The following is a 17,168-nucleotide window of genomic DNA, read 5'->3' on the forward strand; positions in this document are numbered from 1 at the left end:
CAAAACTGATCTTCAAGGTCTGTGTCCACAGGAATCGCTTCCATAATGTTGTCAAATACTTATAACAACAACCTCAGCCTGTTAGTAGCAAGAACAAGCATTTCCAAGAGACATCAGTTTGACGGTTGGAGACGCCCAACCGTGTCAGCTGGACCAGTTCCAAAACTTTTGTTAAGTATGAATCATTTACACACCAAGACATGTAAATATCAGAATACCCCTTTAAGATGCTAATTCATGTTCAACAACTGCCGTACTAACAATTAATAAGCAAGCTGTTGGATATAGTCATGCAGAATAATATGCATGTTAATAATGAACAAGTAAACAACAGAAGCAGGCAGGAAGACAAACCTTTTGTGATTGTCTGGTTTTAGTCAGAGCACGTCTGTCTGTCTAACTGTAGTCCAGAAGGCTCTGACATTCTTCACCAGGCAGGGAGGGAATAAGGTTTGAGAGGGGGAGCAGGGGCTATTCCTGTCACGCCCCCCCCCACCCCCCCCCCCCGACCCCACCCCGCCCACACCCACTATCATATCTCGTGTCAGTCCTTCAGGACCTCAACACCCCCTGAGCTCTCTTCCACTGGTACCATACTGTAAAGCCCAGAGGTATTTCCCAATGTGGAGAATGGAACAGGGCCAGATACAGTAGAGCAATGCTCAGTCTGATATTGGTACAGATCCAACACAGGGGGGTGACTGAAAACCTGACAGTGTTTGTTATTGTGTTTTGTTAAATGGAGCTCTTTATGTGAATATTTTTGCTAAACGTAAATATGTTATTTCAAAATAGATGTTTTCTGCTGCTCTTCCCATGCTTAAGGGTTTTTTTCGGGTGGCATAAATAACTTAACCTTAGTTATTCTACAACAGCTGAGATGTACTCTCACAGGCTAAGTTCACCTAGAGTTGTAGAAGTTTCTTAGACCACAAACATTTCTTAAGTTTTTACAGCAAAACAGCGCTGCAGCATTCTCCTAAACAACTTGATGAGGACTTGTTTAAAAACATCCCATAAAATTGTCTCCTGAAGCCCCAGGATCTCAAATTGATTAGATAATACATAATTCACATTGTTTTTAAAGCTTGAATCTTTGTGTGAGTAGGGCGCATCCTGGCTGAAGTGAATGCGCAAGCTTGACTATGCATCAAGGATGTAAATACCAATTTGGGATCTTGGGGCTTCCAGAGACATGGATCATGATGGACGAGCTGTATGGAGGCATTTAATTTTTTTCTACGGTTGTAGAAATGTTTTGTGGTCTCCGAAACTTCATCGTCAGCATGAAGGTAAGTAGAAAATGTTTATTAGCGGGTGAACTGATCCTTTAACAGCTTCATTTGTATACATATTTTTTAAACATAAGCCTAATTTAGAGACGGTTATGTTTAAGAAGTAAGGATCTGGTCAGGGGTCTGGAGATGCTTCTCTGAACCTACATCCTACAGGCCTGCAGCTCACTTGCTCTAGTTTAACATGTCACACTGTAAAGTTCTATCATCTCTCATCACTCTCTAACCAGAGCTTTATAGATGACCTGCATTCCTGTTAAACCGATCGTGCCACAGAAAGCCTCTGCATCATGTAGCCTGGTCTGTCGCAGATACTCACATTGATCATAGCATTGGAAGTGATGCGGAAGAGGGTGGCTCGCTCATTGACTGCCTTGATCTTCTCCCCTCCCTCCACAGGGACCTTCAGACCCTCGAGTTCACTCAGAGAACGCTGCAGGGCCGCTCCGTGCTTGGCGATCAGGTCATTACATGTGCTGAGGTCGTCGAGCTTGCTGACAAGTATCTTCAGGGTGCCCTGAATCTCGCTGCGGTCCGACTGGGATGTAGGCTCCTCATCCCCCGAGTCATCTGGAAAGCAGAGGTTTAGAGGTCACATATATGGAATCTTGTACAAGAGAGGCATTTTAGAAAGATGTGCCTCTGGGAGTCTGTGAAACATATCTATTAAATAAAAAGCTACCATTACTAACAAACGTCCAACTCCTCCATTGCTCAGTGGCCTCCACTGGCAAACCTAAATCACAGGTGACTTATTATAGAGACTTAAAAGAGCACAAGCTGTTGTGTACTCGTTTCTATGATTTGATTTAGTGCCGTAAATAATGAAACCAATTTTAAATAGATATAGATTTAAATAATAAAAAGACAAATATCTCAGTCGCTATGGTGACAAAACATTAAGCAGTGATTTGTAACACTGATTAAATTTGTGTTAATTGGATGGCCATTAGTCAAATTTTACAGATGGTTTCACATAAATATGCCCATTAAACCAAGATAGATTCAGACTGCATGAATCCTTGGAAGCTCATCAAATGCAAATGTAAACTCTGTCAGGGCATTTGAATACAGAGCGCTCGTCCATACCCATTAGCCTTTGCAGAGGCAGCTGCCTTTCGCTATGATGTCACTGAAGAGAGGTTACTCGAGCTTAAGCAGAACATACGAGAACAGCGTCGCAGCCTCAGCCCAACATCACACACACACACACACACACACACACACACACACACATATGCACACACTGCAGGCACAAGCACACACACTGACAGACAGAAATACACCAAGGGTAAGAGCAAAGGTCCATAATCAGCAGAGTGACATTGTAAAAGAAACAAGTCTGAACAGAACCAGAGAAAATAAATTCTACTATAATAATCATACATAGTAAAACACCAGGGAACTTTCATGTCGGATTAGCAATGTTGGAAGACTATTTTGCACACCTATGTATCAATTCTATATTCACACTGAGGAGTATTTTCCTGTACAAACGCATCTCTGTTTGTTGAGTGTTTCTCTTTAAATAAATGAAACTAACAAAAAACACACAGAGGGAGGAGGATACGAAGACGAATGAGGACAATGAGGAGGACACAGCAAGGCTAAAGGTTCAAATACAGAGCGAAAGTCTCTCCACGCATGTAATCCACCCCGCTGACCCTCCTAAAGCTCAAATGTCTAGAAACTGCTGTTCTGCTGTCTTCTACACACGACCACACACAGCATGCTTTGTCACATTGAAAAGGTCTGTTATGTCGCTAATAGCGGACCCTGTCACAGTCTTGGTAAGAGGCAGCACTGCAGCAACACTTTCTCCAAAGAATGTGGCAGCTGGCTGTGACCTCGCAGTGGAAGAGACTATCACCTCTGTCGAGTCTATTTACAGTACAACGCACAAGAATAACATGGATCTCCGCCTGAGGGATGCTGGTAGTCTCAGGGCTACATCATGTAACAGTTATATATATGGATGTCAAATTTGACCTCTGACCAGCTCCACTGAGAAACAAGAAGCACAGAGATGTATCCACACTGGACTCATCGTTAAGTAGACTTGCTGCTTGACAACTGAAAACAATGCACCAGTTCAGTGGTTTTAATCCAAAATAACATCTGAACTGTCATTAAGAGCATGTTAGCATGGTAACGCATTTAACTTTGTTGTAGGTTCCTGTTTAAGTTGCCTCAAAACATATCTTTGGCATTTCTGCTATTTGTTGGGACTCATTTGGCAACATATCTTTTCACTTCACTTGGCCACACAATCAGTCATCCTTTTGTCTAAGAGAAAAGAGAACCAAAAGGAACAAGGGTAGAAAGAAAAGAAACCTGGGGAGGAAGGGCAAAGGGAAGTAAAAAAAAAATCTCTCACCATGTTTGAATTCCTGGGCATCCATTTTCGCCCAAAAGTAACCTTAGTTACCAGGGAGAAGCAGCAAACAGCTCTAGGCACAGAGGTAACGTGTGAACATGCTGAATGGGCTTTCAGAGCGACACAAGTGTCTGACCATTAGGGGTGAAAACAAGACAGTCCAGCCAAAGGTCAAAGCAGCAGCCCTACAGCGACAATAAAACCCAAAAGGGTACATGGATCACAAAATGACACTAGCATACACCCATTACCAGCCAGCCACGGAATAGAAATCCAATTATTGCGACGTTCAGTAGAGTCACAGGCAGGTAAAGAAGAAGTTAGAAAATTGACTGGAGTGTGAGACGAGTCCAGCTGCAGAGTGAAGGAAAGCGTGAGACTGTAAAAGAGGAGAGTAACTTCATAGAGAGTCGGAGCGGATAATGAAATGAGCCGTAAATTGAAATGGTGTGACTGCGGCAGAGCAGCTTTAAACATATGTAAGTTGCGGTTTTGAACTTCCTCCCACGAGGCAACAATTTGCCTGCTACAAGATCACATTTGATTGGATACACCCTTAAATTCTAAAGGAATCATCAGAAAAGCAAAAAATAGAGGGATTCCCATACAAAAAAAAAAAAAGATGTTTGACATATTTTTGTCATATAATAAGAGAACAAAATCACTGACAAAAGGACACAGAACTAAAACTTGGTCTAAGATAGCAGTACTTGGAGGGCAAAAACATAAACCTAATGACAGACAACAGGCCAAAAGCAAGAACATACTGTGCTGTATTGTTAAGAAATAGAACTATACGGAAGGCCGGGAAGCAAGTAAGAAAAGATTCTTCTGATCCACTTTCTAAGTTTTATCTACATTGTCTTCATTGTTTTTCTACACTGACCAGCCCCACTCTAAGGTGACCAGTAAATAGATTTAGTAAATAGAAAAGAATTTGAGCAGAGACATTTAATCTAGTTTGAATTTATCTAATTTGCGGCACTTGATAAGACCAAAGCCAAAGCACACCGTTGAGGAACATCAAATTTCCTCAAGTTCGAATGTGTACAGGATACTGTGTAGCACACATGAACAAACAACTCATCAGTTTAAAGCAAATCTGAAATGCCAGGAACCAGAAAATGTGTTCTTTGCAGGTCGTAAACTTCTTGCAAAACAGGCCTTTCTAAGCACAGCCGGTCATTGTTATAGAAGTGAAAGTTACAACACTAAAGCCCTCCGGAGACAGACTTTGTTAAAGGAAGGGCATAATGTACAGTGGTCTCAAGTCATGGATTAGACAGGAGCAGACAAACTAACAATCTGATTTAATTTGATTGATTTTATGAAATTAAACAGAAACATGAGATTTCTTTTCTGATAGAAAATCAAGGCAGCTGAAGGGCAAAGTCACCACTGACTGACCTACAGGGAACTCAACCCCTGTGCTCCTCATCACGTCCACATTTGAGAGAGTGAAATTACAGAGAAGCGTCTGGATAATATGCAGTATACTGTTGGAGGTACACTGGGTGGTGATTAAAGCACTATGGCTGAATCTATTCCAGAGAGTTGAACACATTTTAATACCATTGGACTGGCTCAAGCTAATGATTTCTTCCGGTATTAAATGATATGTACAGTTGGGACGTATCAGAGCAAACAAAAATACATGGCTGAGTGAATTTTGCAGCACTGCAGAGGCGCCTTGCTCTTATTATTCACCCTCATTCTGCCAATGAGTTCAGCTAAGCGACGGCACTTAAAAATAAACTGTCACATGTACCGAGGCATATTTGCGCGGACGAGACTCCGCTTACTGCTCGCCGCCTGCAAAACTAATTCTCTTATGAAAAAGCCCTCGAAACAAGTTGTGAGCTGTGAGAACACACATTTTGGGTGTCCGTCAACAACGAGGGGGAAACCAGCACACAAAGCTTTCTTCGATCTAAAATGAGGCCTCCAAGTATGTCAGAGATGCCCTTTCTGCAATGTCCTTTCGGTTCACTGGGCCAGATCCATACGGCGCTGATAAAATGTCGAGCACTACCACACAAGTTTGACTACTGCAGGTGAAAACCCTTTCAGATGCTGAAACGTATTCTATCACCTGTGCATCACTCACACCTGGGATAACAAGTGAAGACACTAAACTTGAGTCAATAAATAGCCAATCCACAGTGTCTGTACATCACTGCTCAGCTCTCCCCCTCACATTTCCAAACCCCTCCCGTCAAACAGCAGATGTGGATTGATGGCTCTCCGTAGCGAAGTCGACACCGCGAGGTACGGCCAGGAGCCCATTACCACGCCAGTCATGCCTCAAGGTCGGACTACCTCCCCCTCCCCCACAGCCTACCACCTTGGCGAACACCCTGCATCGACACCAATTCAGGTCTGTATTTAGTTCCCACCCACTCTACACTGAACCCACGACCTCAGAGGATGGTGATATAATTTACCTTATCAAATCACAACACTTCAACTTGCAAACACACATCCATCTTCCCTTCTCAGCATGTGTGAAGCTTCCTTGCCCTTCACTCCTTCCTTATTGTCCATCTCTGTGTTGAGCACAAAAGAGTGAGGGAGGGAGAAACAGAGCAGGGGAATAGGATGTGGGAGAATGTAATTGGGAGAGCAGCGGTCTCCGTGCTGTCCCACTGTCGGGGCTCGTCTCTCTGCTCGTCCCTGAGGAAAGGCTGTCAGATCACTGGAGCCAGGCCTCTGGCTGACAAGATGTCACCCCGTGGCAGGAAGTCGTGCATGTTGAGCAGCTGCAAGAACTGAAAGCACTGCCCCTCTGGATTAAAGATGGTATTTAAGCATACTGGAAGGCCTAATCAGATGGGAAACTAGTGTCAGAAAATTAGAAAGAAGCTTGCTTTAATTTCTAATGGTTGTTGGAGTTTATTTTCACAGCTCAGATACACCACTGTGAGCATGTGACGGTGTGAGGCAGTTATATCTGAAGGCCCACTGGTCAGATGTCAGGCATTGTCAGTGAGCGTCCATGGCTTCAGTTGTTTCGGTTTGTCCTGTACTGATAGCACTGGACAACCTTTTTTGGCGGCTTTTTAGCCGAATGAGCTTGTAGAATTGGCGAGTCTCTGAAGTATGTTGCTACTGTCAGAGGAGATGATAGACAAAAGTGAGACCCTCCATCTGCATAGGACAAAAGTTAGCTTGCCAGTTTTTTTGAGAGTTGAGAGTTGTTTTGATTCCATAAAGGATTAATTTGACTGAAAGAATATATTTACATATATATATATATATATTTAAAATTTTCTATAGATATAAGAAAAATATCGTTATGGTGAATTATTTTGACGTGAAAAATCGGATATCATGACATCCCTACTGTAAAAGACATCTCAGAATTATATCAATTATGAACTGGAGATAGTGATTCCAATTTGCCAGTCTTAATGCAACTGCAATCTGAATGCCGCCCTATTTTTAGCACAGAGACAGGTTGTACCTGTGGTTGGAAAAACATTTTTTTCAGTACTGACAGCAAAGGGAAAGGAAGATGACTGTTTTGCAGCTGTTTGATGGAGTCTGCGAGAGGAAGAGAATATTTTGAAAAGAGTATGAGAAACAGAGGAGTGGACGAGCTAGATGAAGAGTGAGGATGTGTCCCAGAGGAGGGAAGTGTAATTCTGGCCAGTAATTGCTAACTGGTTCCTTACCTCCCCTGAGATGCATCATGGGGAGGCAAACAGAGAAGACAGCAGGTTAAACCCAGTACCACAGCACTCAGCTCTCCACAAGCAAATGAGAAACTGTGCAGTGCAACTCATCACTGTCCCCAAAGCTCTGCAGTACAGCTCTGGCCCTGTATCCAATCGAACACTCTCAGAGAGCAGCAAACAACAAAAGAAAAGATCAACAGCAAACTGCAGCAAATAAGCAATGAGTTTGAAACCAGTAATATCTATCTAACAAAAAATGAAAAACAATCAGTCTGCTGACTACTAAACTATAGATTTATACTCTAATATGTTGAGTTAATTTGATAAATTTCCAACTGGTGCATCAAATCTGTGAGAGGTAGGTGGCTTTTGCTTACTGCATAACAGTCTAAAGGTTGAGGTCATAAATGGTCCTACAACCTCAGAATACTAGCTGATATGTTCGCTGCACACATATGGTGACTGTGACCATGTATACAGGATTTTCTTGCAGTAATATAAATGAGTTTGCTGCTCTAGAGAGACAGTGAATCACAAGCAAAATATGAAGCCTGTGTGTACCATATGAAAGAGTTCGCAGTGACCTCTTCATTCCCTGACGTGCTGTACACGATAGTAATGAAAGAGTTACCATCGTTGTGAGGGAAAAAAGGCTTCATTAAAAGCGAGCTACATGAGACTGGTAGGCATACATTAACGATATGCATGCTCACACACATAAATTCTTCATTTACATGCAGCTGCTCAGGCCGTGAGAGGAGGAGCGTCTGCTGACAGCTGGCTCATGTAAAACACGGCTGGCACATAAAAAGATAAAGTTCAGAAATATAAAGTCTCATGAAGATTTACTGTATATGATGTGCCTCGAGATGCAGTGTTGTTATTATTACTACATCACTTTCAGTTATTTTTGACATTTTTTTCTTCCTTTTTCTGATATTACAATGGTCTCTGTTCTTCATAAATAGCCGTTCAATATATTTACATGATATATCTATATAGTAGCTTTAATTGTGAGTGGCGGAGTCCATCATTGACAAGATGGATTTGGATCACAGGAAATGATTCACACATGCAATACTGTGTTACTCTTCCTCTCTAGGCTTTAAAAGGTTGAGGCTGCAGTTGCTGGAGCTCTGGTTTCCTCTGCCATTAAAAACCTGTATGTCTCTATTCGGATTTAGCAAGATTTTATCCATGAGATAGTACTCTGGATCATAGCACGATTGTGATCCATCACGCTAATTGTCTGGGTGCCAGCGCTTCAGGATAATGAGCCATGAAAGGTGGAAATCAAACCAGGAAAGAAGTGACCTTATTCGCACATGAGTAGTAGAGGAGTGTCTCTAAAGTCCTCTTAAGTTATGTGCATGAATATTTGAGAATATTAAAAATGATGAGAGCCCTGACCCCTGCTCTCAAACCCCCCTTAAAAAGTGAATAAAGCATGTGTGGTGACTGTGTGTTTAATATCGCGGGAAGGATACCAGTAAAATTTCAACTGTGCACTCTGGCAAGTTTTAATGTCCTCAGACGTCACCGAGAACTGATTATCAAAGCGATGTAAATTACCATGTGAGATTCCACATGTCCACAAACCACTCAACATAATTCTGTTAATCACAGCATCCTGAGTACACCGGGACATGTCCACTGGGTAAAAGAACATTTCATTGTCTGACTGCAGATGATACTGATTATCACTGACTCAACCTGCAATTTCATGAATAAATGTTTTTCATGGACAGAGACTGCTTTCATTTCAAATAATAGACATGAATGTAGAAATGTGAACGGCCGGACCAGACCTACAAATTATGGTACAAGGGTAAAACTGTACAAATTCTATTGGATTATTACAGCACGAGAGGCAGACATCTGGCTGCATTTGAGCTCCAATCATTTATTTTGAAATAACATTGTGTATATAGGACCACAGGAATATCACAACTGTGTGGTCATTTATATTCAACTAGACAGGAGTCACAAACTGTTTCAGAGGCTTGTCAGATAGCAATCAGCTTTGTTAGCATTAAGAATTCATCCTCAAGTCAACAATCATACTCTCTCTCCTGTACAGTATCTTTTTTTAAGCTTCTCTTTTCATTTATCTTTTAAAAAATCCTGCCAAAAACTGGAGCTTGGCCTTGCTGACAGTGACAATGACATAGCTGTCAACCAGAGATGATTGTTTGGCAAGTGTGTGCCTCCGTCAGTATCATGGGGGGCTGCGCCACTGTAAGGCATCTTATTATTCAGCCTGTTTTATTTGGTACTCTTTAAAGCAGCGGCCCAGTTGGAACAGTAGTCCCTCCAATTTACTGAGCTAAAATGGTTTTTACTGGCCCTGTGCCCACCGTTTAACCATTGTTACTGAACTCTGTGCTCCAAGTGATTTACATTAAACTATGTTCTACTATGTCTTTGTACCAGTGCAGGTTGATTCAGTTGCTTGGTAAGGACAGCGGGCCCTGATTTAAAATGCATATTCATCTCTATGTTTGTTATGCTATAAGCCGGGACACTGTAGGCTGGTAATATTTTCACTTTGTGTGTGTGTGTGTGTGTGTGTGTGTGTGTGTGTGTGTGTGTGTGTGTGTGTGTGTGTGTGTGTGTGTGTGTGTGTGTGTGTGTGTGGTAGCGAAATGTGGTCCTGGAGACACCAAATAGTGACCACGACATAAGTTGTTTCAATTGATTTGCTTTGGGTATCTATATGAAGGCTTCCAAGTTATGACAGGATGCCATGATACTATAATAGAACAGCTTGTACTGTAATGTCTTTGGAGGATTTCAGACTAGTGTTCAGGGAGTTGATGTGTTGCTTCTTGACTCATTCTTAAGTTAATCACATCTCAACGTTAATATTGAGGAGAGTGTGCAGAAGCCTACTGTGAGAAGTCCTAAAACAACACAGGCTTCACCACCTGTGCCAAAACTCATTTCAGTGAACAAACAGGCAAAGTGAGCAGACACAGAAAGCCCGGGGCTTAAGAGCACAGCTGTTCAACTCAACACTGTCCAACTCTGCCATAGGCAAGAAAACCAGAGATTAAGAGAAAGATGAAGAAAGATAGAATAGGAAGAGACAGTGAGGGGGAAGTGCTCCTCCAAAGGTAACAATATAATCATGAAGAACTAAACTGTAGGATGCTATTAAACTGCCATGAGCTGTAATAGAATATCGATTTGCTCTGTGCAAAATCCTTTCCTATCTGGACAACATGTTATGCAGTATTGCTTATAAGTGGACAGAGGACAAATAATTAGTCACTGCCCTCAACACCCTGCTACATTACATGGAAAACTTGCCACATTTGCACTCTGGGGACAGCTTCTAGCACCCCGCGTGTACAGCATGCCGTGCTTTGGAGTTTCTGATGTGAACACAGATGCACGTTGCCAACAAAACACACACAGGCCTGGCAAGCTCTGACTTATCCATATGCAAATGTGAGGTGGAGCAGGCGCAAAGAAAAGAGGGGAAATGAGTCTGAGCGAGAGCAGCACAGGAGAAAGAAGGGAAGGTGACTGCATGCGGTGAGGAGTGCAGGAGAGATGACAGACTGCTCTTTTTACAGCGCGAGACGCTGCATTGTTGAGGGAGGCTGCAGAAAATATGAGCATCCACGGCGACAGATGACAGATGGATGAAGGAATGACAGCTACCTCTCACATTACGGTGCAGAGGAGTCAGCGGGATGAGGAAGGCTTTGTCGTTGGACGGATGGAGAGGAGTGTGACAGCTCCGTGCTCCTGTGTTATAGCTTTAGCCATAGCTGTACTGACCCTGGTTGAGTTTACTCAGGCAGCCCGAGTTGCAGAGGGAGCGGACCGTCCCCGACTCCCAGCAGCTCCGGCCCTTCATCCCACTCTCTGCAGGCCTGATCCCACTCCACGCTCCCTGAGACGCAACGCTGCCCCGAGAACTACATAATCCCAGCGAGGGGGGGGCTGAGGTAGCGACTTGCCCTGTTCAGCATTGCAGCGTGCACACACATACATGCACACTCAGAAACATACATACAACAAGCAGACAGGGGAGCGTTGCAGGCGCTCCCTCTTGTAGTTCCTATCTCCTCTCCTGCATTGCTTCCCCTTCTTCCGGAAACACACATTCACAAAGCTCGGCACATTTACAATTCTCCTCCACATGCTTCTCTCAGTGCAGTGCAGATTGGAGAAGGGAGGAGGGAGGGAGGGAGTGAGTGACTGAAGCAGAGAGCAGATAGGACTCGACAGCCAGCAGTCATCTAAGACCAGAATGCATTGCTTCCTCTCTGTTACCCCCCTGCCCACTGCTTTCGTAGCTTGACAGATACAGCCAAGTATTTCAGGAAGGCTAAATGGCAGAGATGGGATTAAGAAAAGGCTACGTCGCTTCAAAAAATACTCCCTGAGGAGCTTATGTATGATGAGACACGTGTGATGAGAAGATTTCAGATCATGTGATCACATATTATTAACTCTGTGGGATGTTACAAGACCAAGGTCGAGAGGTCAAATAAAACATCCTTTAATAAAATGTCCATTTCCTCTTGAAATGACGCGTCCTCCCTCTGATTGTCCTCTGTCAGAATATCTTCCTAGCCTGATGGACAACTTGAAATCCGACCTCCCACACAGAGGTCAGCGTCACTGCACCACTGCATGCACAATTCATTCTGTAATCCCAAGCTTCTTCCCCTCCCCTTTCAAAGCAGATGAAGGTTATCTTTTCAATATCGCTGCCACTGTACATATCACATTGTGCTGTGAGGTCACCTTCGCCTCCTGGACTATTTCCCCTCCCCTACAGTTAACACTCCCCTTCTGGGAATACATGTTACACTAAATCCATGTATATTATTCCATATATTATTCATATACTTAAAGCAGAATCAAATAATAATGTACAGTATGACCATATCCTGTTATTCTCAAGTAGTGCACAGTATGAGCCAGAGCATGATACTAATAACAAAATTAGCTATTGAACTTTCTGTTTTTAAGCTGGACTGAGACGAGGCGCGCGAGAACCTGCAGGAAGTCACATCCACTGCTTCGGACTGCTGCGGAAAGTCTGACCCGAGTCCTTTCACAGAGATATCCACATTCCAGCAGCGGTAAACAACTTACTACAAATTATTATGCTCACATTACAATCTGCTCAGATATGGAAAAAAATAAATAAATGTGAAATACGTGTACATTCCTACAAATTGTTACATAGAGCCTCTTTAAAACATATAGTAAGAAGAGTTTCAACATTAAATTGCTTCGAACAACAACTGTATGATCATGTTTGGAATTGCGATTGTAATGTGTCAATATTGCAGCACTGGGTTTGACGTGAGCACTTTATCCTTTTTTTAACACTTTTAACACCATTGACATAAATGTGACAGTTTTGTATGTATAATTTTTTTATTATTTCAGATGATGTTCTGTTAGGTGTGTTTAAATATGTTTCTGTAAACGGCTGTATTGAAGTGCCTACTTGTGGTTTTAATTACCTCGTAATGAAATACTTTCCTTTATAAACATGGCCTCTGTGGAGTTTCTTAATTGCATTAAAACCACTGACATCATTTAGAGTTTATTCTATTCGGGAAGTTACTGATAATAATCAATGTATTTTAGTTGCCCAGGAAACCTTGGATGTGGAAGGCAGGCTCTTCCTAATCACACGTCTATTTTTACACTGAAAACATCTTACATGTGTAAAGAATGCCATGAATGTATCTGGACTGTGGCTTCAAGGAAAGCATAATTAAGCTGTGACTGCTTCATGCTACCATTTCCTTCTTCCATGTGTTATCCAGCGTGGATAAAATGTGCAAAAACAGCAGCGCAAATTAGGCCAACGGAGTCCCTCTTGATTTAAAACACTACTACAGCTTCACGTGGAACTTGTCTACTATAATGTCTGTGTTGCAGGGTTTCTCTAAAATATCTTATTACAGCAGAAACAGGTAACAGGGGAGGGCTGCTGTGGGCTGCAAGTGAAGTGAGGGAATTGCTGACAGGGAAGGATTGTTGGACTGTAAATAAATAACATCCCCTAAATGTCCTGGGGCATGTTCGAAGAGGTGCTGAGGCATGACACCTCAATTAATTTCACACTTGACCTTCATCATTTCTCTTCCTGAATGCAGTTATGTTTAACCTTGCATAGAGAGACAAACGTGATCAACACCCTTTGAAATAGATCATCTTATTGGATTTTGAAGATGTTTAAGTGTCTGTTCTTTCTTTGGTTTTAGTCATTACTCAATACTCATTACTCATTGTACTGTGGTTTGTGCTGCATTATAAAAAAGTGCTGTATAAAATATACTTAATTATCGGTATTAACTCTGGATTAAACTGTCAAATTAAGTCAACCATGTTAATTGTTGATAACCAAGTAAATGTTTTTAGTCACATTTCGAGCAAAGGGTCAAACATTTGCTGCTATTAAACGCAAGGATTTGATGCTTTTCTTTGCCATTTATGACAATAAATGACGAGTCTTTGGGTTGTGGACTGTTGGTTGGACAAAATATTCAATCTGAAGACGTTACATTGTGATTTCGTGAATTGTGGTAAGCTTTTGCCACAATTTTTTTGACATTATTTAGACTAAACAAGAAAAAATAATCTGGAGATCAATTGATGATGACTAGCTGCAGCTCTAGTTTTAATAGTAATGAAACATAACCTGTAAACTATTTTCTCATGCTAGTGTATTTGATTTCACATTGTAAACTACCAAATGTAAATATCAAGCAACATGCACAATACCATTGAGTATATATACAAAGACGTTTCTTTAGAGTACCAACGCTTGTGTACATACACTACATGAATGTCAAGGAATTGAAGTTAGATTTACAGGATATTATTTTTGCCATTTTCATTTTGGAAGTTGAAAGATTCAATCAAACCCTGAACCCTGATTTCCATATAAAAATGACTCCAATCATCTGTAATCTCCAACATGGGGATCAAGTTCAAAAAACGCTCTGGACTCTGGAGCGTAATCTCAGTTGATCCCAACATCACATGAAAATCCCAACGTTAAGCAGAAATTCACTCCCACATTCCCTTGTTTATTTCCTGCAGGGGAGACAGTTGAAGGCCAAACGGTCTGAAAGCTAAACTAAAGAGAAAGAGGGCGTTTAAAGAGCACGAGTTACAGTCTCATTATGCCAATTACTGCATTAAGATCCAGGAACCCAAACATTCCCCACAGGCTGAATGAACAAGCACTGAGCTCATTAAAACCAGTTCCAACAGCTCAGGTCACGAAAAACCTTTCATCGCGGGTAGAAAAATGACTTTTTTAGAAGACACATTCTCATTTTCAGATCATTTAAAATATTGGCTTCGTCGATTCCAGCAGCAGTGGCCATATTAATGTTACATATCCATGCCAAGGAAAGACCACATTATGCGAGACACTGTGCCGCCTCGCTGTCACTAAGGCAACAGAAGACAACTTACATGTAAGAACCCCCAAAGACTAGAACCGACTGCTGTGAAATACAACCCCGAAAGTGAGGGCTCCTAATGGACCCACTCCTCCTGTGGCGTTAATAACCTGCTAATCCAAAAGGAGGTGGAAGATCTTTAATTAACCACAAATGTTAGAGTTAACGGTAATTGCTTCCTGCGTCAGCCTGCACCGACTCATATTAGAGAAACCATGCATCAACTTGATGATCTAGCGTTCGCAAACAGACACAACACTTCATATCAAAGCCCCACGCAGCAGAGTGAAATTACAGCTGACTCTCTATACACTGGGGCAATGAATCATCCAGCCCTGAGCGCTCTTAGTCATCACTGACAAATAACCTCAAGGCCCAGGTAGCATCTTCGCATGGCAGCTGTTGGTGTTGGCGTCATAAGCTCCTCCGCGACTTGCGCCTTTGCAAATTTTGATGTTTGAGGGGTCTTCAAAAACATCCCTGCACCTGTCTTGAAGCATGTGGAAGTCATGACAGTGAAAAAACATTTTTCTTATTGATATGCAAATACACATGCTCCAAAATTCAATCTGGTAATCTACCCGGTAGGTGATAAATAATGAGGTTCTATCGTGTCTAAGAATGGGCCATAACAACTTATCACATATACTCAGTGTAATGGCTGTAGAGATCTGCTTTAAATGTACACTCTTTTAATGGAAAATGTTACAGTCCATGCACATAAACACAGCCGTTCATTTGTTCAGTGTTTATGACCATATAGCCTTCTTTTATAATGAGAAGAAGTGTTGCCAAATGCTGCCTGATGCCGCCTGGCTCAACAGAAAACAACAAAAGCACAAACAAGAACTAAATGAAAGAGGAGAATGGTGCGAAAACAGCTGAAAGCCCAAAAGACGGCAAAATAATTACAAAACATGTTTTTTCTTTCCTGAAACATTTATAATAATAACTCTCACCATCAGTTAGAGAGTCTGTTGGACACAAACAGAAATAATACCATTCAGTCCCACACTGTGCACCAGCAGCTTCTAATGTTGAGCTCAACTATTCTGTCATCATTCTTACTGTACTGAACCAAGAGCTTGGATAAAAGGAATAGGTCATTAAAAGAAAATATTTTTCTTTCATCTCTCACACCACTCACAAAAAAAAAAAAAAAAACAATATCCAGCTGACGTGGCAGACTGCAGTGCAGTGGAGAAAAGATCAGAAGTCGGTAAGCGTTAATCCTGACGGGTGAAATAGGTGTCACAACACAGAAATCCACAAAGAGGGTGAAAAGGGACGAAAATGGAAAACCTGAATACCAAACCACTATTGTCCTAGTTGACCACCTTGCACAGTTTAGCTAATTTATATTTCAATGACGCTGCCTGTATCGCCGCTCTCAATTTCTAGTCCTCTCCTCTCTGCTGATAAAGCAGAAAAGCCACAGAGCCAGCAACACAAAGAAAATGTGGGTGTCGACTGGGACACAATGTGAGTCTAATAATGACTTCAGTTTACTGCAGCATATAGCAGGTCACTGGACACACTTGAGCCATACAGAGCAGACAGATCCCAGTACAACAAAGGTCAGAACAAACATACCAGTGTAGTGTGGACAGTGGAACACAGTACGTCAGTATCTGTAAGGAGGCATGATCCACATTATTAATGGATCCATGAAACTCCCATGTGAAAGAGAAAAGGCGAGAGTAATACCAGCACAATATTCAAGCCTAATTATCCAGCTCAGACTCCCACATACAATATCATATCAACACACACACACACACACACACACACACACACACACACACACACACACACACACACACACACACACACACACAGAGTAAATAATGAAGCAGAGACAGTAGAGCATGACTGATGTAATCAGCTGATATTGGCCTCAGTACTTTATATCAGCTTGAGTGCATGTCGCTGATATGAGAATTTCTTTTATTCTCGTCTATTGTTACAATGCACTGATGTCATTTTGAACAGTACAGTTTATTGTTAAACTGTCACAAGACTTTGATATTGCAAAAAATGTCAACACATTTTTTTAATGGAATGGAATTATTTTTATAGTCTAATACCAGTATAGACCCAACAATCAGTCGCGCTCCTGAAACAGATTATTTATTCAGTCAACCAAAACCAGTTGGAATTCCAACTTTCATTTAATTGTTTGGCTGTCATACTGTCATGAATCACGAGTGGTGTGTGAACCATTACAGTCTTGTATAAACATTAAACAATGCCTTTTCAGCTAAAGCTCCAACTACGACTGCTAACAATTATCTTCATTATCAGTTAATCTGCCAATTGTTTTTTTTATGATTAACTGATTGTAGTTTACAAAATGTCAAAAAGC

General features: G+C 41.7%; 1 protein-coding gene across 3 annotated transcripts in view; it reads right to left on the reverse strand.

The window, feature by feature from the left end:
* The window catches only part of osbp2b (oxysterol binding protein 2b), a 49,347-nt gene that overhangs the window by 19,574 nt on the left and 12,605 nt on the right, over window positions 1–17,168 (reverse strand). For 2 of the 3 annotated variants that reach the window (XM_030416466.1, XM_030416468.1), the window contains one exon: window positions 1,615–1,865. In XM_030416466.1, coding sequence (XP_030272326.1) covers window positions 1,615–1,865 — 251 coding nt within the window. Of the gene's footprint in view, window positions 1–1,614; window positions 1,866–11,138; window positions 11,531–17,168 lie in introns of those variants that run through there. The other variant, XM_030416467.1, reaches the window with a different exon arrangement.

The sequence above is a fragment of the Sparus aurata genome, chromosome 5 (assembly GCF_900880675.1).
Source record: "Sparus aurata chromosome 5, fSpaAur1.1, whole genome shotgun sequence".
Lineage (NCBI taxonomy): Eukaryota > Metazoa > Chordata > Actinopteri > Spariformes > Sparidae > Sparus > Sparus aurata.